The 26,225-nt window shown below is 45.1% G+C and overlaps 2 protein-coding genes across 15 annotated transcripts in view; both read right to left on the reverse strand.

The window, feature by feature from the left end:
- The window catches only part of LOC137589052 (proline-rich protein 5-like), a 12,376-nt gene extending 9,693 nt beyond the window's left edge, over positions 1–2,683 (reverse strand). The window contains exon 1 of the mRNA XM_068306473.1: positions 131–2,683. The gene's annotated coding sequence lies outside the window, so the exon portion shown is untranslated. The remainder of the gene's footprint in view (positions 1–130) is intronic.
- A 138-nt stretch (positions 2,684–2,821) lies between these two features.
- Positions 2,822–26,225, reverse strand: part of LOC137589050 (serine/threonine-protein kinase WNK1-like) — a 64,903-nt gene continuing 41,499 nt past the window's right edge. For 2 of the 14 annotated variants that reach the window (XM_068306455.1, XM_068306456.1), the window contains exons 12-37: positions 21,489–21,581; positions 20,834–20,908; positions 18,194–18,430; positions 17,498–17,568; positions 17,262–17,412; positions 16,934–17,050; positions 16,743–16,853; positions 16,604–16,655; positions 16,290–16,433; positions 15,001–15,853; positions 14,614–14,933; positions 14,475–14,545; positions 13,578–13,634; positions 12,557–12,640; positions 12,429–12,462; positions 12,283–12,350; positions 11,834–12,118; positions 11,485–11,756; positions 11,075–11,150; positions 10,867–10,996; positions 10,075–10,272; positions 9,714–9,806; positions 8,355–8,396; positions 6,956–7,128; positions 6,794–6,850; positions 2,822–6,705 (exon numbers count right to left, since the gene is read on the reverse strand). In XM_068306455.1, the coding sequence (XP_068162556.1) occupies positions 6,265–6,705; positions 6,794–6,850; positions 6,956–7,128; positions 8,355–8,396; positions 9,714–9,806; positions 10,075–10,272; positions 10,867–10,996; positions 11,075–11,150; positions 11,485–11,756; positions 11,834–12,118; positions 12,283–12,350; positions 12,429–12,462; positions 12,557–12,640; positions 13,578–13,634; positions 14,475–14,545; positions 14,614–14,933; positions 15,001–15,853; positions 16,290–16,433; positions 16,604–16,655; positions 16,743–16,853; positions 16,934–17,050; positions 17,262–17,412; positions 17,498–17,568; positions 18,194–18,430; positions 20,834–20,908; positions 21,489–21,581 (4,305 nt within the window). In that variant the 3' untranslated portion in view covers positions 2,822–6,264. The other 12 variants (XM_068306457.1, XM_068306458.1, XM_068306460.1 and 9 more) reach the window with 12 other exon arrangements.

A 26,225-nucleotide genomic window follows, 5' to 3' on the forward strand; every position in this document is an offset into this window, starting at 1 on the left:
TGTGTGTGTGTGTGTGTGTGTGTGTGTGAGAGAGAGAGAGAGAGAGAGAGAGAGAGAGAGAGAGAGAGCAGTCTGTGGTTTAAATCGTGTATTTCTGCTCCCTGCTGTCACTCGTTAATGTTCTTGTTACCGTATTGACAGACGAACAGTTTTGAAGGTAACTTGCAGACTGCGCATGCGTCGTCATCAGTCTCGGGCTGCGTTCCAAATCGCACACATGAAGACTCCACCTAACCGGTTTAAAGCGTTCCACTGTTTTCACACTGCTACCTCTGTACACCACAATACTGCTGGAACAAGAACAAGAACATGAGGCAGACCCAAAGTGGCCTCAGGGGGATGGAGGCGTCTTCATCCTGATTGGCTGTCGCCATGGGCCCAGGTAGATAAAAGGGGAGGGGCTTGTGAGAGTTAAGAAAATTATAGCTATGTCTGTGTGGAAGGAAGGTGGGATGTGATTTGGATTCTTCAGGGATACCGATCTGAATTCAGCAGCAACAATAATCCTTATATGGACAGAAGGTGCTAGTGGTGACGGCGGCCGATGACACTGCTGGGACATACGAGTTAGAACCTGGTGGCAACAGGTTGCTGATGTCTGCAGATGTTGTTCATCAGCAGATTCCCATCATGTTGAATTCAAAGTGAAGCTAAGTTAAGTTCCACCCCAAAGACCTGAAGGCACCGTTATATTTTTCTCTTTCACAACCTCTAAGGCAATTTGCAATTTTAGGACTCTTTGAAGTTGACTTTTAACAAGGAAGCCGTCGGTTCAGAAACCACAAAGCGCGCTGCGAGAGTCTGCAAACCTCTGTCGTGTATCATGTGTTGTTTTTTATTTTCAGAGTAACATTAAGTAATCAAATGTGTGTTTCCTCAAGTTGTTTTAAGTGTCCCTAGTGTTGATTTTCATCTACACACACCTCTTACTCCAGCTTCAAATGCTTCCTCTTCCTTTTTTATAATCTGCACACTTGCAAAACTTTTCTTATTAATAAGAAGATAAACTCATAAAGTCATAAACCTGTGCTGAAGGCATTCGTTTTTAGAGCTGTGCTCGGAGGTACCTCGACAGGACGATTCGTTTGTGTGCACACAGTGTTTGTTGCTGTTAAGCTACACTCCACAGCTTTTGGTTAACACACAAACACAAACACACACACACACACACACGGGATCAGATAGACGCAGGCCCTGCATCATTTAAACCTCCGTCTCTCTAAAAGGTGCTTTCAGGCTAAAGCTCCGCGTCGCTCCGGCCTGCAGCTTCTGAACGCACAAAAACATGACACTAAACAAGGTTATAAAATCATCACCACTGGAAAAGAATCCAAACGCCGGAAATATTCAGGTGAATTTTCTCATTCTCTGTGTTTCCTGTTGAAACAAAGGGAAGGATGTGGTTTTTTTTAATTGTCGGTGTAAGAGCCAAGGTAAAATTGACCCTTCCTTGATTTTATCTAAGTATTTTCACAATAAAATGCACTGGTGCTGTAAAATAAAATCAAGTAAAGTTCTCTTAAAAACATCACATTTGTCAGCTTGGCTGAAAGATTGAGATTCACCACCAACCTGGATTTACTGAGACCTTCATGCTAAAAAAAATTAAGAGTGTGTTTTTACAAGGCAAAGAAATGTAAGGGTACCTTTTGTTTAGTAAACACACACACACACACACTGCTTGTTAGGTCCATATGGAAACGCTCAGTCAGCTGAACAGGTGATATAATGTGTGTCTACGTTTTAGAGAGATCAGTGGTTTGTCCTGCTGCAGCAGTAATAACCAGTTGGACCATAATGGTCCAGTTGAGAACATGCTGGTTTTAACAGCTTTGGTCTGAACTCATCCCGGCTGCTTCACACTACTTAAGCAAACAGAGGGTCGCCCAAACCTCCAGCTTCAGAGCTCTGGGCTTCATGGAGTTCAGGCTGCACCCAGTCATCTAATTATATATATATATAATCTTTTTTTTTTACTGAGGTGGTCACTTTAGTTTCATTTCCATGTGTCTGTCAGATCGAGTTTGAAATGGTTGCCATGGCAACTAGATGACCAGAATGAATGGCTGACATGAAGGATCAATATCATTACTGGAGTACATGATTTAAAACTTCTAGCGGTGACATGGATTTATTTATTCATGAACGAGGCCGACTTCATAAATCATTTAATGCAACTTGTTCGAGATAGAGATATTTTATGCATGTACAGATTTGTCAGTACCAAAAGCACAGAACTGTTTGTTCTGTCCACCTGTAGTTGTCTACCCCCCCCCCCCCACACACACACACATCTGAAGACCCTCTACCCTCCTGTGAAGTAAGAACTATTGATGAATGCCAATTAAACCTAACTGTTCTTGTGGGGTTAAAGGTCCAGTTTGTTTAATTAATGGGTGGGAATTGAAAATATTAGTTATTGTTTTGGTCTATAAACCACCTCAAATGGGGATTTTTTTTAGAGAAAGGCTTTAATCCTGATTCAAATCTGTGTCTCAGCATCTACTTCTCTGCAGTGTAACAGCAGGAAAAGTGTACATGGAAAAGCATTGTTTTAACACAACTGGAAGTCTCCTTCCTTCCTTCCCATTTCTCCTGATCGTGTTGTGCTCACGGGATCCATGGTGACCAATAACAGCACAGATTCACACCTCAACAACGAGCCGTTTCCTGACTGGCCAACAGGAAGGCGGCTGGTGGCGTCAATCCAGACAGCTCTGCAGTAATTAAACCCAAATAGGTGCTGCCGCCACGTGGACACGACGAGTACTGCAAGAGGAGAGACAAACCTGCAGCTGAGATACATTTAATGAACTCCAGGTCATTGAAACAGCTTTTATTTATTAAGTTTTTACAAATAAAGTAACAAATTTCACTGTATTGTAGCGCAAAGCGCAGGTTTTTTTTTTAAATATGAACCTTGAACACTCTATACTTAGTGCAAAACATACCTTTAAAGGCTGCTGATGACCCCCTACATGTATTTGTCTACTCTCATTCATTCGTGTGTTTTCATTTAGCCCAAACACTTTGTACAATGTCAAACGTGATACAGACAAGTTGAACCCACTGAACCAAATTAGGTGCTGCAAGCGGATTAGATGATGAATGAAAAGAACGATTAAAACAGCTGATAAATGAGGGGAAAAAAGAGCCAAGGATATGTTCAGTAACCATCTGCAGTAGAAACCGTTGCTCTGTTTGAGGCTCGGCATCAATCCAAAGGAGCAAAAGACGTGAAGCTGGCTGGGCGCGTGGGGGGTTAAGGTGGGGGTGGATGTACAGTCTGCACTGAAAGGCATTTATTTTACATATGGGCACTTTTACAGTAAAAAAAAAAAGCATGAAAGCTGAGCAAAACCAAAAAAAACCCCTAACTATTGCTAAACTGTAAATGCAACACCAGAGAAGCAAAGCCTACTTTTCCATGTTAACTTTAGTAAACTTCACAATAAGAGTGCCCGCACTGTTTAACCCTCGAGCCTTTCACAGTAAGAGTCGTCCATTGCAACGACGGGAAAAAAAATAAATCAAAAAACAAAGACTTCACAATATTTCCACACTCTGAAGTTAAAAATAAGAGTCAGCAGGTATGTTAACCATCACCTGTATCCTCAACTGGATTACACGCTGTAATTTAAATATCGCATTACATTCCGGTCATGATTATATAGCACAGCAACGGCTTTTCAAACTTCTGTGAAGATCATTTGAGGCTCGAGAAGTTTGCTGTGTGAAAATCAAACCAGCTCTGGTGAGTAAAAGCTAGAAGATACGCTATTTTATTTTTTTTAATCCCGTCTCTACTCAACTGACATAATTGGCACGGAGTTGGTGGCATCATTCATGTAGGAGATAAGAATAAGAAGGTTCTTATCCTGAACTAAAGCAAAGTGGCTCAACGATTATTCACAGCTTCAACCAAACTTGCCTAGTAGTTAAAAAGATAATAATCCATGAGAACTGGAATACAGTAATTACGCCCAAAAGATAAAACACTGCAACATGAGTGTCAAAGATTGTACCGGATGTGTCACCTTTACACCACCTGGACCGGACCGTTCAAATATTTTTGGTTACTTCTGATGCAGATTTAGATGGATTAAAAAAAACTGCAGACTTTTTACATCGGGAGAAAAATGATGTAACGACAGAGGCGCAGGATAGGTTTGAAGTTTTATCCCGACACTTGAGGCCCTTTCAGTAAAACTACAATCAACAACCCCTTTCTTAAAACTGAAAAAAATCCCCATCTTAATTTTTTTCTTTGGGACAAACGGATGTTCTCTCCATCTTTGCTCACGTCCTGGACGGACGCCGTGGAATCAAAGAGCTGAACCGTTTTAATGATTAGGAGTCTGACTGGGGGAGGAAAACACTTAGTTGAAACCAGACCCAAACCTCACACGGTTTAGGTCTGGTGACTCGCGTGACAGCGGGTCACGCTCCCTCGCCATCGTTACTGCATCCTCCAGTTCTGCTGACACCAGGTCCAATCGCCACCAGTCACTTCAAGCAGACACCCCCCCCCCCCAAAAACAAAAATCTCTGAACCCAAGTGCTTAACCTTTAACCCCTCCCCCGGAAGAAACAAGCAACAGGAAGAATGCAAGGCACTAGGTAGCTCCGGGGGGTTCACCGGAGGATCTGGGTGGGGGTGGAGTTTGGGTGTAGGGGGGGGGGTCAAAGCAAGCAAAAATTTAAAAAGAGACTTTTTTTTCAAGTACATTAAAAATGGACACCATCAGTTTGTACATTCACATTCATCAAACAAACCAGGGGAGACAATGGGGGGGGGTATTTTAAAGTGTCTCATTTATAAGATTTATATTAGGAAAAAATAGCTAGCATTACTTTATTATTGAAATATCAACCTGCCTTTCTTCAGGATTTGTTCTTACGATTTTAGGAGGTGGGGTCAGGTTTGACTTATTTTTCAATGAATGGACTCGCTTTCCCATGAGGCATCTGTTGCAGAAGCTCCTCCCCCTGTATGCTTTTTTTGCTTTTGCGTTTTTGTGACACGTCACCCTAAAACCAACGTCGACCAACGACGACGTAATAAACAGTCATCACAGTGTTTCACACATCGGGCGCCAATGTGCGCGTATAACAGGTCCGCCGACAGAACGCGCTCTTGTTTTTGTTTGTTTTTAAATACTAGAATCATCAAAAAACAACAACAATCATTTACAAAAAAAACACTGAAACCAAACTAATGATGAAACGACTGAGGCATTAGTCTGTGTGTGTTAAACAGCTGCTACTTCTCTGACCATGTGTGTTAAGTATGTGTGTGTTCATGAGTGTGTCATGATCTGTGTGGGGTTTTTTCTTTTTTGGGGGGGGGGGCAATCCAGCCAAACCAACTCCATCCCCTCCCCAAAAAAAATCAACAACAACAGCAAAAGGTCAAAATGGAATCATAACGGCGGACATTCTAGAAAAGAAACGAAGATACAAACTGTACAGGGACATTATTCTGATACCAAGGCCACTTTTTCACCCCCCCCCCCCACCTAAAAAGGTTCTGCTGTTATTGCTTCAAATCACCATAGATGGAGAAAGAAGGATGTAGGAAGAGGCGGGGCTGTGACGGCGAGGAGGCGTTGGGTCACGTCCATTCGCTCGTACAGAGGTACAAATTTGAGGACGAACACCCCCCCCCCCACCCCCACTTTTCCCGGGTCAACACGCCACCAGGTAGCGGACGACACCCGAATCGGTTTGTTGTGCTTTGAATGGCGATGAAAATTTTTTTTTGGAATTATAATAAAGTAAAAAAACAAAAAGATCAAGCCGCTGCTGTAAACGTCTGACTGTGGCGACGGCGGCGAGGAGACGCTCTGGATGGACACTGGAGACGTTTTGGTAAAAGCTGATCACCGATTCGTCGTCCGACACCCGGTGGCGTGACCCGACTGGAAAAGGCGCGGGAGCCCAACGAGCCCCGCCCACCTTCCGATCACGTGACGCAAGCTATTTCCTGTCCAGCACCCTGTCAACACCTCTTTGGCCGTTTCAACATTGCACACAAAAGTCATTTCATTTCATTTCCTTGAGCATTTCGGCGACAGTCACCGAGGTGGGGGGGTGGGGGTGGGGGGTCGCATCCCCGTTTCCTCTCAACTATTCAACCCCCCCCAGTTCTGTCCGGCCTATCTTGGGAATCCCGCAAACCCCCCCCAAAAGCCACCACACTGTCGTAACGGTCCGGTCCAGTCAGGGTGGGGGATTCAGACCAGCCCCCCACCCCCCAAAGCCCTACGTGGTCCTCAAGTTGGGCCCCCCTGGGTTGCTGACCGACTTCTGCAAAGCGTTGGCTGGATGGAAAGCCGGGAGGGGCCCCTGGCTGGGATGGCCCTGACAGGTGGCCGGATAGGGGCCCAGGGGCTGGGAGGTGCTGACCAGGAGGGGGGGGCCCGGCAGCGCGGCGGGGGCCTTCTGCGGGGTCGACAGGCCGTGAGCCGGACCGGACCATTGTGCGCTGTAGGCAGCTGTGGGGGTGTAGTTGATGAACTGAGGAGCTTGGGACTGGGGTGGGGGGGTGGTGCAGGGGGCGTGGCACAGGGATGCCTTACGGGCGGCCAGAGAGGTAGCGACGGTGGGGGGGTTTGTTGGGAGGTGGGCCGAACTCCCAATGCTGCTGGAACACAGCTGGCTGGGGGCGGAGTACTTCCTGCCCAGACTGGCTGACTGGACGACCTGAGGACAAATCAATATAAAATTGATCAATTGATTATTATTGGATGGATCTGTCGTCGGGTTATTTCATACTGTGCATGATTCTAACCTCGTAGCTGAGTCCTTGTGCCGAGTTCTGCTGCAGCTGTTTGGCACTCCTCTTCCCCTGCAAAGGGTTAAATTTTGATTAATATTTGTGATTTTTATTTATTGATCTTTGAATTGATCAGAGCAGGACCGATCGAGTCGTCCCTGAACGAATCGTCTTCACCTGCGAGAGGTTCATGGCGTCTCGAGCCCAGTTGTCCACCAGCTTGTGGAGGTCGTCCGTGAACGTTCCTTTCCTCTGATGGGGGGCGGACATGTTGGAGGGCAGAGACTGGGAACCCCCCTGGCTCTGACCCAACCCACTTGAGCCGCTGACAGCATTGGTGCTATTGGTCCCTGTAGAGGGGGGGGGGGGGGACAGGAGAGAAGCAGATGAGGGGCTAGAAACGGTGACTTATGTTATCTGAATGGATGAAAATGGATTTTGCAGCGTTGATCATTCAAAGGGCCGTTACACGTCGGCAGGGGCCGGTTTAGGGTCGATCAATACGGTGATAGGGGGACAATAATTACGATTAATGATTATCATTTAATTTTATTATCAATCTAGGCTCTCTTAAAACCCATCTGACTTCCAGTTAGGAATGAACTGATCACCCTGCAGCAGACGTGAAGCCCCTGCAGAAGCAGCGCTCAGCCAGGCCTGTTCTAGTGTTTGACCTATAGGTGGCGGTAGAGCTCTGCCACAGCCGGTTATCTCATGCAACTCACTGGAGCTACTGGCAGGAAGATGCACAGAAAAATTAGCTGGGCTCTTTTTATGCAGGTGGCGTTATCGTTAATGAAGCCCAAGTTGAAGGAATAATTTTAATGTCTTTCTATTGAAATCACAATAAAATTAAATTAAATATGATTTGAGGAGAGAGGAATAGGTTGCAGAATTTCAGAATAAAAGCCATCAGGCCATGGAAAGAGAAGGGAAATGATAATTTTATAATGTCTTAAATATTAATGATAGTGAGACGGATTTGTGTGACATTACATCATTTGTAAATAAGAGCCACAAACTTCATGATAAAATGAATTTAGCTGTAGTTAAAGGATTTTTTATCAGATGTGGGAAAAACATAAAAATCAATGGGACAAAAAACTGTCTTGTCATTCTAAATAAAATGGAGGAAAATGATGGGACGCTGAGTCACTACTGACTGCAGCACTGTAGGATTCTGGGTGATGTAGTCAAGGAGCCATGGCGAGGGAGGACAGGAAAGGGAGGAGCCAGAGTAGGGGTGTGTGCGTCTGTGTGTGTGTGTGTGTGTGTGTGTGTGTGTGTGTGAGCTCATAGGGACATGCACTTTCAGACTAAATCTGATGTCAGGTCAGTTCAGTCATTTCAAACCCTTGACCTTGAAATATCAAAAAGTAAAAATAATTCAATATTTCAGTTTCAATATTTCAAATTTGAGCTGAAATAACTGAAGCCGATCTGGGATAAGGTACAAGAGAGCAAACTTTAAACCCAAAAGACGTTAGGGAGCAGGAAGCAGCAGGGGAGGGGGGTGTGAGAGGATGTGGGAGGGGGGCGGATGGAGGGAGGATAGACCAAAAAGAGAGATAGTTACTACAGAGCTGGTTGCAGGGGCAGACTTTTTTCACCATCTTCCCTGCGAGGCCGGACGACAACGATAGGAGGATTGGGAGAGAGTCAGAGTTAAACCCCGCCCACAACACCCCACAGCCAAACACAATGCATCCCAGTGGGATTATTTCCACCTGAGCTCGTCAATAAACACTTCGGGGTTGAGTTGCCCATGAACATCTTCACCATCTGGCGTGTTTCTCTTTGTCAGGATATGATGTCGCAACGTGACCATATTTAGAGAAACGGAGCTTCGATGAGGCTAAGACGGCTAGACCAGCGCCTTAGATGTGCAAGCGTACGTTACCATGGTGATATAGCCTAATACAAGTGTTTAGAATGGGAATCGCACGCCGTCTCGAAAGGACTGCCTGAGAACCGTGGCTTGAAGATGCTTTTGGGTAACCGACCCCCCATGATCTGAGTCCTCTACAGCTCAATGGGGTGGGGTGGGGGGGCACACCAGAACTGGGTCCAATTTAAAGTTCATGCATACAAAAACCACCATTTCCACACCTCTCCAGGAGCAGAAGATAAATTCAGTTCTTAAATTCAGGCTGAAAATGAAGACATTTTATGCCAATATTGGTGATCAATGAGACCCAGGTCTGTCTCCCTCCCCTCCTGCTAGGCATAAGGGAACAGGTGTGAGAGAGTGTGGGAGGGGCTGTGAGGAAAGGGTTTGAAGGCCAGGAGTAAAGAAAGGAGAGAGGGCGTTTGAGCTGCAGAGGCATTCATAAACTCTCTACATCAAGCACAAAACATTTAACCAATGAGAAATACTGTAATCATAATATTAAAAAAGTTCTGAATCAAGACATAAAAATGATGATGCACAGTAAAAACTGTCTTTAAATGAACAATCAATGATTCGTTGAGATTTATCAAGAGAAATCAAAACACATCCTGTTTGAAACAACAACAATCTGAAGTCGTCGGATCTCATCTCTGAAGAAGATGAAATCGTTTCTCAGCTGAGAAACCAGATTATTTTATGACTTCATCACAATGACTTTTTATGTTAATTTTTTGCCCTGTAATTTTCTGATATTCTGATTGTGGCCTCAAACTTCAGATGGTGAGTTTTCGGAGCCCTTTCTATCAATTCCAATTCTAGAATTTTATTGCTGACAAAGCTGCTGTGTTCAATGTTGATGCTAACGCTTGGATCATGTTTTGGAGGTACTGGTTTTGTACAGGATGCTGGTGAGATCAGGCACCGATATCCCATGGAAGACAAGACAACCATGACTTTACAGATATAAAGAAGATATAAAACTAAAGTAAATAATAAGTCAGGACGGCGGCTAGGAGAAGAGCAAAGAAATAAAGCGTTACACACAAAGAGCCAAGCAGGGCGTACTCAGAAAGCGCGTCCTCCTGCTGCCAGGCTTGAAGGCCAAACGCTCCGAACCCCAGCTGAACTTTACACAGCCTGAAGAGAGGGATGGGGAAGAAGAGGAGAGAGATGAAGAAGGTGGAGGAAGAGGTGAAGAAAAAGGAACAGAAATTAAGAAGAGTGGAGAGGCAGTAAAGACAGAAATTGTGTTGAGTGAAGGAAAGAGACAAAAGGTGAATGAGTACACAGGAAGAATCAAACAGTGAGGGAGTGAAGGTAGACCGCATGCATTTATCTCCATGTGGTGCATTTCTGATGTTCTGGGGGGGGGCTTTAGATATGGAATTCATGGCTGGACGCCTACCTGGGGTGGGAGCACACAGGCTGGGAACAGAGAGCGCGCCCTCGCTGGTGTAGGTTGAACACAAGTTGTTACTGGAGGGAGAGGGTTTGAGCGGCTGGAGCTGAGTGCTGCTGCAGGAATTGGCTAATCCTCCGGGGGCCAGCAGAGCTAGCTGGGGGGGGTACATGGTGGGGACGCTCTGGGCGGATAAAGTGCTGCCTGGAGATAGCAGGAGGCACGGGCAGGGGACGACAGGGCAGGAACGGCGTACGACAAGGGGCAAGAGACGGACACGTGACACACCAGTCAATCCCCAGACGTGAACACACACACACCCCACATACACACACACACGCACACAAACACACAGAGAAAGACAGAGACATAAAGCAGTCAGAAATGTTCAAGCCTGCAGCCTGTTCCAGAGTCCAACCGCAAGCACACGTAACCAAGCGACACAAACATGTATGTGCACACAAATGCATGAACACAGAGGTGATGCGATTACATTTACATAGAACCCAACTTTGGTGGCACTCAACAACATGCTAAAAATGCTAAGGCTAATGTTTAGCATTGAACTGTTGCTCATTAGCTGTGATACGAAGTAGATCTGACTGTGATGGAAGGAAATAGCTTTAAATTCGAAGTCTGATCACATCATCATATCAGTATTTGACCCCAATAGCGACGACAATCTATCCAACAGTAGTTCAGACATGTGACGTTTGACCAACGGTCATGTGACCCTCAGAGTTATGAGGATTTACTGTCTTATTGCTTCTGAATGACTTCTTCATTATGAATGTTTACCTTGCTGCAACGGACTCTTGCTGCCGTGCGAGGAACTGGTTCTTGACGATTTGGAGGATTTGCTTTTGGTAGGCCGTCGTCTCCTTCCAGTCAGGGTAATAACCGGGGGGAGCGCAGTGGCTGGAGGAGCCTATGGAAAAACAGGAAGGCGGTGATTTACTTGCATTGTGATGCATTTAAGGTGATGTTTGCATCAGACCATGATTACCTTTCCCAGCTTAGTAAACAGACGGTCAATTTCCTCCTTCTGGCGGGAGTGGAGGGCCTGAATCTCACGCATGTGCCTGGTGGGAATGATGAAAAAATACAATTGGGAAACAGGCAGAAGAAAGTGATAGTGATTGTAGGGAAGCAAGGGCAGAGGAAGGAAGGCTTGTTTTTAAGGAAGCATCCCTTTTCAAGAGTGGAAGGGAACGAAGAAAGGAAGGAAAGAGTTCTTAACCTTAATCTTGAGGGTCAAGACAGAAAAAAATGGCGAAAAAGAGGAACAGATAAAAGCTGACTATAATGGAGCATTTAAACAGAAGACAGACGAGACAAAAGTCTAGTATTTTTCAAAACTGTCAATAGGGGAACTGAATATTTCTATCCCTGAGAGTTTTGAGAAGAGATACTTGCTTTTCTCTCAGGCGGCCAATTTCCCGTTTGAAGTCCTCATCCTCAAACTCGGAATCATTGTCACTGCTGATGTAGGAGTTATTGAAGGAGTTGTTGTTTAGACTCGGCAGTGATGCTTTGTGAGAGGGGTCTGGACTCAAAACTTCATCCCGATCAGTTTGTCCGTTCGCAGCTGGGGTGGCAGGCGGAGGGGTCTGCACGGACTCGACGTTCTGCTCCACGGCACGACTGACGGAGAATCGACCGACTCGGGCCTCAGAGTTGGTGGTAACCTGAAGAAAAACAGGAAAAATGTAAGATGGAGTGAAGATGGATAGGAAGGCATCACAACATGATCAGGAGGGAATACCTGGAAGCGTCCGATGGTGGTGGTGGGCTTAGGTGAGGGGCAGGGTGAGGTAAAGGGAGACGGGTGATGAGATCCTCCCAGAGTCCTCTGCGGGAGTCCATCCACAACGTCTCCTGCTTTTCCTACAGCTTGTGCTCTAAAAGGAGACAAGACGTCTTTGTGCAGCGTATTCTCCGGGCTCGAGAGGCTGGAGGAGGACGAGGAGGTAGAGGATGAGGAGGTGGTAGATGAAGATTTTATGGAGGGCGCCTTTTTGACAAGAGGCTCCTCGGCAGCCAATGAGACCTGAGTGAACAGATTAATGGAGACAAACAGAAATATATTTTATTAATATATCAGGGAATTAATAAAACAGGTGAGAGTGTTTCCACCCTTAAACTAAAAGCTCCTGATACATTTTTCACAATGTCTGTAGGAAATATAGAAATGATATGTGATGCAAATCGTACCTGAAACCTCCCCAGTTTGATGCCAGGACCGTGAAAGGACGCCGATTCTTCATCCAGAGACAAAGGAACTAAAAACATGTTAAGAAATTTAGAAACATGTCATTAGATCATAATCATTAGATTAATAGATGTATTAATATGCATACTTGGTCCCCCTGGAGGTAAACCACTGTGAGACGCCTGTGGAACACAGAGAGAAGACAAAACGGGATCTTTAGGAGTCGTCTCCTTGAACCAGAGCAACACATGCAGAACAGAATGAGTGTGTGTTTACCTGTGTGTTCACGGTGACGGGAACAGGTTCTGGACTCAGTGCTCTCCTCAGCTGAGCATCCAGGTCCTCCAGGGGCTGCTGGGACTACACAAAAACCAGATATGCACACACACACACAAATGTGAGCAATAAATGAATAAATATATAGACACACACAGAGAATGTAGTTGGTTACCAGTGCAAGCATCAGCCAAAAGCACGCATGTATTGACATCAAGCAGGCATAATTTAAGGATTTTCCAAAATGTTGTTGTCCAAACTGATGACTGCAAACAAGCTGCAAAAATAATGACTGCAAAAATCAGAAAATTAGCTAATTAAAATTTTTTTTTCTTGTGAGGCATAAAATCAGAGCACGAGTCACTAATATTAAGCCTTTTTCTCAACGTCGTTTAAGATCTTATCAAAAAAGTTGCACAAGCAAAAATAATTGAACAATTCTGGACAAAAGGGAAGAAGGAGGACGTTTGTTAAGTTTCACTTTCGTGACACAAACAGTCACAGGTCAGGTGTCTGAGGGGAAATGAGGTCTTTTATTCCCCTGAGCGTTTAATCTGTAATTAACGAAAGAAATAATGGAACTCAAATCCTGAGTGGGCTTCGACAAAGGCATGATTATCTTAGTCGAACGGAACAAGTCTCGTCCACAGGAGTTATGTAAGTGGAGTGAAGTGAATACGTGCAGCTCCACAGGTTAGGTCACAGTTAATTTCTGGAAGGCAACATTCACAGCCACAACAAAACAGTCTGGACATTACAATCAGATCTGTGTGTGTGTTTCAGCCTTGAAGGGCTTAATTCTCATCCTGTCTGTGCCCCACATCTTTCTTTGGCTCACTTTTTTAAAAGGAAAGTAGAGGCACTTCTTATGCATTTGATGTTAAATTTCATTGCACAGGAGAAGCATGATTTCTATGCACAACAAACACGACACTGCAGTTATAAGCACTACAGACAAAGCAGGATGAAAACGCGTTTTAACCTGCATTACAACTTAGAAAAACAAAAAAAAACAAAACACCTGTATTAGACAAGGTCCAGGGAAAGATGACAGGAGCTCTGCACAAGGAGAACTGACCTATTCCCAAAGATCAGAGGTGATGAGATAAAGAGAAAGTGGGAGAAACAAAAGAGAAAAGACTTGTAAAGGAGGTTATAAGAAGGATGGAGACAGAGAATGTTACAAGGAATTAACATGCCAGATGAGTTGTAAAGAAAGACGAGAAACATCCTGGGACATTTTCACTCTGTAAAGATGAAATATTCAGACTTCCTAACCTTTAAAGGTCATTTACCTTGAGAGGTTCTCAAAGAAAACAGTGTGTTTTCTGAAAGCAGAATTCACACGACATCAAGACTTCGTTTCACAGATGGGGGCTTTAAGGAGACTAGTTGGACCTGGGCGTTTAAGGAGCTTTGACTCACTAGCTGCACCTCACAAATGAATAATTTCATGGTTAAAAAGTTCAAGATGCTAAAAAGAAATCTTAAAAAAGCAGACTTTGTGGAGAGGCGGATATAAAGGACTTCCTGCTTGAGACAGAAGACGATCCAGGCTCAAGCAAAGACGTTATCTTTATTGCGTTTTCTTTGTACATGAAAGCAGCTTTGGGAGGTGATATCATTTAAGTCCTGTAAAGGATTCCTCTGATCCACAAATATTGGTCTGGAGGGCTTCTTTAAGGCATGTTGGGCTTCATTTGGATGTTCTATCTACTCCACGCTCCCCCTCACAAACGGTAGTGAGCTTTTTATCCTCCTTGCTACAATCCACCGTCGATTGTGATCCAGATTAGATTAACTTTGACTCTGAAACACGCGTTTTAGCACAAAACTGGGCTTGAACCCCATCTGTGAAACCAACTGGAAGTGTTTTCACAAGATCTACATCAGTCCCCAGCTAATCCGGATCACTCACCGGTACCCTGGACAAGGGTGTTTTGGATGGAGTGGTTTGGCCAAAGGATGAAGCGGGGATGACTGTAGAACCTGAAAGTAGGCAACATTATTAAAACGAACGCGACCTGACAGCAGCGGGTATTCAGAAATACACCCACCCATCTGTCCGGGGGTGGAGATGGGTGTTTCAGCACACTGGATAGGAGCAGGTGACCCCAGCGCTAGGCTTGATGGGGGCTGAGGGGTATTGGCTGGCTGGATGGAGCAAGGTGTGGGGACAGATGTGCTGGAGGTAGAACAGGGGACGACCGGGGATGAGGTGCAGGCCACGGAGGCTCCAGGCGCAGGTTCAGCAATGACGATGTCCCCCTGGGCGGGGGGCACCCCTCCCCCGAGGTCCATGAAGAGAGACCGGAGCTTCTTTTCCAGGGCTTGGATATCATCTGGTTTGCCTTGAGACTCAGCGGTCGCCTCACATCTGAGATCAGCATATAATTAGTCCTGATAAATAAAAAAAGAATCAACAAAAATCATCCTCCTCTCACCTCGCGTCACTTTCCCCACAGTGCGCATGCGGCTGTCCAGGCATCGCTGCCGTTTGCGGCTGGGAGTGGACCAGAGTCGGCTGGACTGAAGGAACGTTTGTGGTCACAGGCTGGAGCCCCACGGGGGAGAAGGAGGACGAGGCGGGGGGAGGAGTGAGGTGAGGAGCGGCAGAGGGAGCCAGCTGGGGGCCCGGGATGGCAGTGGAAGAGACGTTAGGGCTGGAGGAGGTAGGGGAGACCGACAGATGATTGGAGGAGACTTCACTTGCAGTATGAATGGAGGAAGGAGGGGAGGACACAGGGGGGGCAGTTGTGTGGACGCCGCCCGGAGGTAAAGGGGAAGGAGCTGAAGTAGTGATGACAGCAGAACCCATCTGAGGCTGGGGGAAAGCCTCGGGCTGAATCTGTGCTTGCCCCTGGACCTGCCCCTTGGGTTGGGATGCAGCCTGCGGGGGCACCTGTGGCTGGAGCACCACAGCAGGAGGAGGAGGGGGGGAGGAACAAGGAGTGTTGAGACGGGCGACAGGCACAGAGGTCGGGGTGACGATGGAGGGAGAGGAAGGAAGAGAGGAATCCGACAGCTGCTCCTTTGCCTGGTTTAAATTAGGAGGGACACGCCCGGCCAGGACCTCCACAGCGGGGGCTAATGTGTTAGCCTGTGGGGGGACAGAAGCTGCTGCAGGCTGCAGAGGAGGATGGGTGGACTGGATGGAGGCTGGGGCGGTGCTGGGACCAGCATCAAAATGATTCTGTTTGAGCTTGGAGAAGGCTTGTTGTAAGGTGACCGCCCCGGCTGATTGGGACAAACCCAAAGTTTGTTCTGGAGACAGAACTGGAGCTGCAGCAGGAGGAACTGGAAGAAAAAGACACTGAATGACGCCACAGAATTTTTAGACAGACATCACGTAATTATAGAGATAAAATCACATTTAAAAAAGGTAGTGATCAAATCTAGGGACTCGTGGAACTTTGCAAAATGATTCAAGGTGTCCAGTTAACGTTCCAATGTTTCAACCAGAAGGTTGGAAGAAGTTTCACCCTTCACCATAGGGGTCATCCTTTGTTTTAGAGGCTGAAGTCCATCTGCTTCTAACTCAACCTGAGGATTGATCCAAACCGTGTGAATGAGATTCTACGCAAGCAACCAACATTATTTAATTTCCGCAAATTCCACTCCATTTGAACAGAACATTGGTGGAAATGTCTTGTAAATGCATTACACCTTAATCTCCTTAAGGAATGTTTTTTAGTCATCCTTAATTGACCTTTATAACAGACATGATCCAGACCTGTGTCAGGAGGAGCCGCTGCAGCAGGAGCCGGAGGAGACGTGGGAAACACCAGTTCCTTCAGCCTGGCCTCGGGTACGGGGCTGACGATGAACCTCCGACCCGCTGAGTGGACCACTTGTGACGTAGCGCTGGGATGGATGTCTGGGACAAGATTTAAATCAATACATGACATTATTATTATCCTATAATAAAAGCCACGAGTAAAAAAAATAGGGAAATTTCTCGTTTATAAATGTTTAAAACCAGGTCAGCCAAGTCGCCCTGGAGCTATCTTTAATTATTTTAAAGCTTTTTTATTTATTTTTATTTACCTGGCATGGGGATAGATATCGTAGGAATCTTCTGCTCTTGATCACCCGCCATCTGTAGATCAACAACAGATGGATGAATCAAATAAACGTTATATATTTTCATTCAGAGTGGGGCAGAAAAATAACGCCTTGTTTTTACCTGGCTGCTAGCATCTCTCTCCAGTCCCTTCTCATCAGCATTCTCTATCACCTCTCTAACCTGCTCGATGAACGACTCCCTCTCGCTCTCCAAGATGAACTCACTCTGGACCTGAAAGATGAGGGTGAGAGAGTTAGATTCAGGATGGTTTTAGATGTGAAGCAGTGAGAAATACAATCAGGTGACGGTACCATGATCTGGGCGATCTCCTCGGGGTTGTCTCCGTCAAGGTCAAACCTGAAGGTCACCATCTTCCTGTTGTGGGTCTCCAGCTGACACTCCGCGACCCGGTCCCCTCGGTTGGAAATCTACAAACACATAAATGCAGAAAAGAAAAACACAACAATAAAGAAGGAGACACAAACTAAACAGATGACTATCTTGATAAAACTTTCCTCATTAATTTTCATTGCAACTCATACATGAGCCAAAAAAAAAAAAAGTACGTATGGGGGCTCCACTATAAAAACATTTATTGTTTGATTATGATTGGCTACGGGCTTTAGAGTCTCCTCTTACATTGAGAACATTGAGTTTGGCCTTGGAGAGCTTCTCGTGTCGCGATCGGCTTCGCACGGAGCGTCTCTGATGTCGTTTGGCGGAGCGACCTTCGTGGCGACCTCCTCCTCCCTCGTTGCCGTCGCTCAGGCCCGACATCTCCGAGTGGCAGCTGAGTTAAAGAGATACAAAGCACCCGTTAAATAAGGAAGGAAGGGATAAAGGGAGCTTGATGAAGGTTTTGTGTCAGTTATTACCTCTCTATTGACGAGAGCACTTGAGGCGGTTGTAACTGGGATTGGGAAAGCTCTGACGGTTGAACGGGGGACTGAAAGACACACAAGTGTGTGAAACGTTACACTCACACACTATCAGCCTGAATGCTGTCACCAACAAACAAGAATAATATAGTTGTGTGGGGAAAAATAATAGAAATGCAAGAAATATGAGCCAAGTGAAGCGAGAAAGAGAACGTTTTTCAAACAATAATAATAAAAACTAGATCATGCTGCAAATCAAAACCTCCACTCATGGTATCTCTAATAACACATGTAACCCTGTTGTGTAAATGAAGCTCTAGGGAGACTCATAAAGCTGCAGATCCAGATTATATTTGACATTTATCTTGCAGTTTTTCCAGATGTTCTTCAAACGTCCCGCTGACATCAGACAAGCAACCCAGTCAACATTTCTCATTAAAACTCATTTATGTTTTTGTTTTTTTTAAATAAACTAAGCCATGACTTGAAACATTAAATTGCTTATTCTAATAAACATTAAAAAAGCATTCATCTGTTCTTTATTATGGATCTCATGCTATGAGATTAATCAGGAAGCAACTTCGATAGAAATCGATTTCTCAGATCTGACTGCGAGGTGTGGATGATATTGGGCTTCATGCAAATCCACATTCAGGGACGGATATCCACTTGGTGGGTTCTACTGACCAATACCTGGGGAGGGGCCTCCACGGCTGTGTCAGGCGGGGCGGTGACTACACTGATGATTGGCACCACGGTGGCCAATGGCTGAGGCACAGGTGTGGAGACAGGAGGGGGAAGAGGAGGAGGGGGGGAAACAATAGTCGGCGCCCCACCAACAGAAAGTGGCAGAGGAGAGGGAGGGGTCGCCATAACCACCGTTGGCGTGGGCAAAGTCGCCACGGAAACGTCGGACGGGGTTACGCTGGGCTGAGATGAGGAGGAAGGGCCAGGAAGAGAAAGAGGCAGAGTGGGGAAAAAAGATAAGGCAGGAGGAAAAAGTGAGAGAAGGTAGAATGCAACATCACAGGGTGGATGAGGAAGTAGATAAAACCGAGCGGGTGACCGGGTCACACAGATTTATAGCCGCCACATCAGGAACAGCGAGTTAAGTCGCTCTTTAGTTCAGCTCTTTGTTCTCATTAAAGGGTAAAACTTGGCGTCAGTCCGAACCTCGTGACCATCATCGACACAGAGACACACACTGTTGAATGGAAGACCCTCAACAAACTACGTTCTGATCGAGATAACTGGAACAGTGTATCAGTGACAACATCTCAAGCGAAGCACCAGGCCGTGAAAGGACAACTGTGTTAAAACACACGCGACTCTTGAGTTCATGCAACCACAAACAGAAAGAAAATGTCTCCAGGCAAAACACGGTATGCCTTTACATGTGGCAGAAACACAAACTCTTTGTCTGAAGATGGTCAACACATTTTAACTCTGTTGCCACTTCAGATATGGTTTTAAATATTCCTACTTGTGATTTATAGTTACGCGGAGGAAGGTCTTAACTTCTAGGGCACATGTGTCAAACTCAAGGCCCGGGGGCCGAATGTGGCCCGCCACATTATTTTATGTGGCCCGCAAGCGCATAAAAGGTCAGAGTATTTAAAAATAGGTCAAAAGTGTGCTTTGACCAAAACTACATTTCCCACAATTCAGTAATTAAGCCAATTTTAACTCTGACAAAACCATTTTGAACAAAGTTAATGTCCCAACTTGTGTTTAATGTCATTTTTCTTTATTTACTCGGATAGTTTGATCCTTGATTGATGGAGTTCTGTGGGTTTAATAACCTGACAAATTAAAAGGATTTATGTTAGAACAGAGCAACAAGTAAAAAATTGTTTCTTTCCAACTGCAATGTTTGTAACTTGAATAAGTAATAAATTCAGAGGTATTTAACATTAAGCAGTAGTTACATTTATTTTGCATTACATTGAGTTACATTGAGTTACATTTATAAGTTACATGTGGCCCTTTGAGGACAGCCATTATGCTGATGCTTTTTTAATACTAATTTTACAGAGTAATAAAAAGGATCAAGTGTAGAAAACTATTTTAAAAAATTTATTTTCTTTGAAATATGAATTGTGTGAAGACGTATTCTAACTTCCTGCCTCCTTCTGTGTATGTTGTTGCATTAAAGTTCCATGTTAATTAGGAAGACATGGTCTGAAAACATTGGTTATGATGTCATGTTACCTACAAAAATCCCCACAATTATCTAAAACTGGATGTGCTGTTCACTTTGAAAACCATTACGAATCTTTCTTTGGTATTGTCTTCATCAAATGAAGATATGATGCACAAACTCCCTTTAATCTAATATTTTGCTCTTTGTAGATGACACCAGATTTCAGGAATGTTATCAATGCTCCTTGTTGCTCCTATGAATCCTGTTTCAGTTCTGATGTAGGAAATATTAGACCCTTAAATTTCTAAAGCTGTGCTCTTTGATTTGTAAAGCATCTTTTAAATTACTAATGACTAATAGAAGTTGTTCGAGTGAACTAAAAGGAACTACGGGAAACAAACACACACATCAGGACAGACACATACAGCCGCCTGTGGGCTGGACATCAACATACACTGTGTAAAGTATAATGGTACCTGAACCAGAGCTAGCTGAGCAGCTTGGTACAGGAAGAAGAGATGCTCTAGACTGGGAGAAGGACTGAGGTCACAAAACTAAAAACATCCATTCAGTAAAAAAAAACCACAAACATGCGCAACAACACAAAACCAAACCCAGAAATGAGCCAAGGCAGCATGCAAATAACGACACAGAAAGTGTTAAAAAAAAACATGGTAAAATATGAACAGTGAAAAACAGAATTCAAGTCAAGCACACCATGCACTAACAATACACTGATGTGCACTTATAAAAATGCAGGGACTGGGTTGCTTAATGGCAAGACAACGTACACAGCAGCTGAGCACGAATTATTAGCTCATTAAAAACTGCCTGAGAGTCAGGTCAGCCCAGTGGGTGCACAGATAGTCACACCTACAGAGCTAATGACACGACCTCAGTGATCTACATGATCCAGTGTATGAATGCTTCCATAATAGAAGACTAATGCTATCTTAGATTATGCTAACCTCTGAGTTACAGTCATGAACACATCTGCATTCATGCAAATGTTCATTATTATATTCAGAAACAGATAGGTGTGTGCGTGTGTCAATACGCGTGTCAATACAAGTGGATTAACTTGAATTAAATCCTGCACCTGCATGCATCTTACATTAGAAATGTGTTTGTGAAGTATTGTCCAGTGTGTATTTCAATTACTGTACAGGTACCACAGGTACTTGACGTACCTGCGCAGATGCCTGAGGCAGAGGTGTGTGTGTGGGGCTCTGAACTGATGTAACACTCTGATTGGATGAAATAACCTGGATAAAGAAAGAGAGTCAAAGAAATGATGTGAGGCACAGAGAGAGGAAAAGTTGTCAGAGAAGCCACAAATGAAACATTAACATGCACACAGGCGTCCTGTTTTTAGCTTCTGCTAAAACTCATACCCAATTCATGAGGATACGATTTTAATCTAATTAAATTCAGTCATATAATACCCTCTTTACTTTTGATTTCCTAGTAGACCAATTCCTAAAATGAGATGAAAATCATGAGACAGCGAAAAGTTTGGATGCCAACTAACATAGCGAGTGTTACCGGGGGGGGGGGGGGGTCGTTGTCATTTTCATTCAAATAAACTTTTTCTGACAAAAAACCCATTGAATTTCATGCTCAATCAAATCCTTTCAAGGGTGCAATTAGTGGTTTGAGTGGCAGCCTTTCTAAACAAATCACTCTGGTTTTACTGTGGGCAAAGTGCCGGCCCGTGGGACGTATGAATTATTACCGAATGCTGCTTCAGTTTGGTATTTTATTTTTAAAGGAGGGGGTGGGGTTGCAGACCTAAAGAGATGGAGTAGTTTGAACTCCTCTGGGCTGCTGTAGTAGTTGTTTTACCTGCTGGGGCGTCCCGATGGGAGCCGGCTGCACCGCGGCGGCGGGTACCAGAGGGGGTCCTGTAGACGGCTGTGGGGAGGGAGCCTGAACCTGCTGTTGAGACACAGAGGTAGGGAAAGAAAGGCAGAAAAATGGACAGAGAAGGGAAGATGCAACATTTGTGGGATGGAGGAAAGAGGTGAGAAACCAAGAGATCAGCAGTAAAGAGAGAAGGAGAAGAAATAATTAGAGCGTGTTTTTAGCATGTCGACCAGAAAACATCTATGAGTGTAAACACAAGGTAGAACGAAGTCACTAGTGATACGTCTACAGTGCTTTCTTGTGTCTGCACACACGTACACAAACTACACATGTACAAACAACAGATATATGCACACCAATAACTACAGTGTGCATATACACAACTTGTAATGAGGTACTGTACTGGGTTTAGACAGGGGGGGGGGGGGATTCTTAACATGCAGGTCAGACCCTAAATGATTGTTAGTGAGAAGCCATTAAGCACAGAGTAGAAGCTGAAACACTGGCTTAAACCGACATCTGAACAACTCAGACTGTGGCAGCGTTTGTGCTGCTAAATCTGATAAAAACTTATTTCACGAGAGCATCAAGCCTAACGGGGCTCTTTCATTCCTCCTTGGCTTCATCATCAACTTCCTCTACCGACTGAACCCTTAGAAGGCCGTTTGCAACTTCCTGCTTGTCACAAAGCCCACCCCCACGAACTGTGGCGGGAGCTTCAACAAGCGCGTTGCACCAGGGACACACCTACCTTTTGTCATCATCATATTCAACATAATGACAAACTGCACAGCACAGATATCCCATAAATAAAATGCACACGTGGGCAGAGAACTGAAATGTAAATGTCATGAAAGAAAAACTGGAAATGACAAAATATTAAAAACAAAAGGAAAGGTTGTAAGGAATTAAAAACAACAAAGAATGTAAAGGAGATATCAGCATTCTAAGGGTTTGATAATAAACTTCAGACTTGTGTAGGAAGATACCAGCATGGGTAGGAATTGGTAAAACATGCTAGAGTACAGAACCATGAAGCCACCGACACGAAACAGAATCGCTTCACAAAATGTTTCTATTCACTGTTGCATCGCTCATGTTGTTTAAGCCTCCACGTTTTGTTGTTTTTGTTGTATGAATCTGCGTGTTTGTCCGTACAAATCAACAAAGCCTTTGCAGTTTCACCAAATTTCCAAGATGTCGTTTGATTCCCGACAGTATTCAGTTTTCTTACACACACAGTGTGCGACGTTACAAGTAGCTAATAGAAGTTAACATCATCACAGGACTGAACGGACTTTGGATTTGTACAAGCAAAAATGGGAGTATACTGTGAAGCATACCCTTAAAAACACGCATTTCTCATATACTACTGTATATGACCATACATACAAAATATTACTTACTGATATTGACAAATCAAATGACACCAACGCAAAGAAAGGAGGCTTAGACTATTCGCTTAAAAGCTCGTTTGCCAGAGTCAGTCTCAAAGATCACCTTCTGAATGTTGCAGTTAAAATAATTCTGCCTCAATAATCCAGTTCCTAAGACTGGAATCTACTGCGTCCATATGGCACATAAATCTATCAGCATTACTGGATTAAAAATTTCATAATTAATTAATTCTTCTATTAGCAGACATTTTGCGTCAGCCGATGCACAAATAAAGGGAAATGCTGTGAAAGCGAACCATGAGACTCACTCTGCAGTGATGGTTAAAATCACAACCGAAGGGCTACGTGATAAGCATCAGCTGGGAATCCTGGGTTGACGGGGCAACAACAAAACTGGGACTGGTAACAGCCTCTGGGTCAAATTACTAATGGAAGCTGCTTTTAATAGAAAGACTCCCTCCTGGGTTATTAAGTAGATTGACATTAAACGGCAACACAAAAGGTCACGAATATTGAACATTCTATAGTAATATCTGTGATATTCTGAGTCAATGATGTTGACAACTCAACTGGATGAAATAAAGTGGAAGTTACGATATGTTGATGACTAGTTGTCAATCTTTGCTAAAAAAAAGCAACTTGTCTATTTTCAACTAGTAACTGACCCAGAAGTCTAGGGATGGTTTTGAGCTCTAAACTCAGTACCAGAATGGGATTCGTGGCCTGCATGGCCAGCAGTGACTCATGGTAAGTCATATCAGGTTGAGCCGGTATCACTGCACCATGCCGGGCCCAGGCACTCTGCATCAGAGTCTCCAACTGAGTCGATGATGCTCCCCCATGCGGGTGCTCAGAGGATGGGGTGGGAGGTAAAAAGCTCTGCATGGAGGGTGGATGTCCCTGGGGATCGAGGTGAAAACCTCCGGAGGATGACTGTGGGATGGATTGAGCCGCGGAAGAATCGAATGAATGGAGGAGAGGTGGTGGGGGAGGAGGCGACTGGAACTCCCCGGCGTCAGAGGAGGCCATCGAGTCGCTGGAGGGATCTGGGCTCCTGTCCTTTATGTTTAAACCTGCGTGGTGCAGAAGAAGACTTCCTGGAGGTAAGGGCAGTTCCGGGCTGACGTATGTGCTCAGCTCTTCTGTCACCGGCTGCAAACGGCTGTACGTTCCTGAACCACCCGATCCAGTTCCAGTATTGTCCTCCAATGGGAGATCCATGGAGCTCCTTCGAGATCGGAAAAGTCTGGAAGCCAGGAGGCTGGGGTCCCCGGCGGCGGCGGCAGCAGCTGCGGCTAAATGGAACTCAAATACGCTTCCTGTTGATGGTGGGGCGTCAGTCATCACCGGCGGTGCAGACATGGAGAAGGCGGAAGAGGAAGCTTGCTGTGACGGAGGGTAGCATGCATCAGACGATGGAGGAATAGCACCACCGGGGGGCGCACTCATGGGCGGAATGGGTGAAGGGATCGGGCTGTGTGCGCTCATTCTTTGCATGATGTGAGGGTGCATAAACGCCGGTTGGTGTGCAGGAACAGGATCGAAACCCAAACTGGCAGCCGCTGCTTGCCTCTGCTGATGGAAGCTCAAGTGGCCAAGCTGGTGTGCAGTCATTGGGTAACCCCCATAAGCCATTGCTTCATAATGGTCCAGCAAGGCAGCTTGATTTAGACTCAGTCTCCTCACTACTTCCCCGTGCTCTGCTCTCATGTCTTTATAGCCGTACATACTCAGGTCAGATTGTCCAGGGAGATGAAGCGCCTCCCCAACACCGAGTCTTTGAGCAGTTGCGGCCAAACTAGGATTTATCATGAAGAGAGAAGGTGCCTCGACTCCCTCCATTCCAGAAAAGGGATGCAGACTGCTCCCATAGCGAGGGTAGGCAGGCTGGAAGTGTCGGGTGTGCGCCTCGAGAATGGACGTGCTCTTGCGCCTCTGGGTGTTGTAGGCCTTCGGAGGACCAGTGGGAGGAGGCGAGAAAGAAATGGGTCGTTCAGGGATGGGAGGAAACAAAATAGTGGGGTCTGGGAAAGTTGAGAGGGGAATGCTCCCTCCTGTTCCTCCTCCTCCTCCTCCACTGTAGGGATGTGGTATTGAATGCTGCTGCGACAATGAGATACAATGGATTTAAAGATGAGACTCACAGCGAGTGCAAAAAAACATAGAAAATGCCCATAAGAATTGAAGAAAATAGTTAAAGACAATCGTTTCAAGACAATAAAAAGAGAAAGAAAAGGGTCATATATCTGTTCTCCACACTAGAAACAAGATGACGGGGTTAAACATGTCAGAATACACCTAAAAGCTGAAGGAAGGAGTCATGAAATGAAGTTAACAGGTAATGTAAGGATGCAAAGCTGCAGTAAACAGACCGACAAGATGACACAGCTGGGAGATAGTGAGAGCTCACAAGTAGATGTGCAATGGGGTTGTAAACAGAGAGAAGAGAGGCCAAATGCTGGCTGTGAACTCAGTAATATCCTGAGTCATCTGCACTCAGTAGAACCATCTTTTATATGACAGAAAATAATTAAATAGCTGGAACCTTGAAGTTCAAATGATCATAACTATAAAACAGTCAAATGGTTTTCCAGACTGCAGATGCAAATGATATTAGAATTGCATGAAAGGGCCGAGTTGAAGCTCAAGCCAGTCAATCTGTATTTAATGTGGACTCATGGTGGTTTAACAGAGGAGGAGAGAGTTAGAGAGAGGTAGAGAGGATCTGAGAGAAAACGTAAATTATAGGTAAAGCGTCTCTCTGACTCTCTTGGTTCTCACCACCACTATGGGCCATTAACACTGTGAACCTACGGGGGTGGAGAACAGGGCAGGTAGGCTGGCCCTCCGCTGCCTGGCCCTGGGCACAGAGGAGGCAGGGTGAAGGGGCAGGACTGTCTCCAGAGCCTTAGAGAGGCGCCCAGCGAACGTTTCCCTCTCCGCTGCGAGGGACATGCAGGGGGCGGCGTAGGAGGAGAGGTCTGGAGGGGGGGTGGACGGCTGCTTTGGAGGAACGACCAGGGGTGGAGGAGCATGGGAAAAGGAGAAGGAGGAGGGGGGGACGCAAACAGACATGCTACGATTTCGAAGACGACGCAACGCAGGCTGCAGCCCAGGGAGAGGGGAGGGGGGGGGTAACGGAAGAAGACATGGAAAACAAAGAAATTAAAAACACTAAACAAATATAACAGCAGTGAAATGTAAAAAAAAATGTGAAAACAGATTTAGTAAATAACAAAAAACAATATGATGTAAAATGTTACTTAAAATTTAAATTATTTAAGATTTAAAAATGAACTCAATATTTAACATGGAGCAT

The sequence above is a fragment of the Antennarius striatus genome, chromosome 22 (genome assembly GCF_040054535.1).
Source record: "Antennarius striatus isolate MH-2024 chromosome 22, ASM4005453v1, whole genome shotgun sequence".
In the NCBI taxonomy this organism is placed as follows: domain Eukaryota; kingdom Metazoa; phylum Chordata; class Actinopteri; order Lophiiformes; family Antennariidae; genus Antennarius; species Antennarius striatus.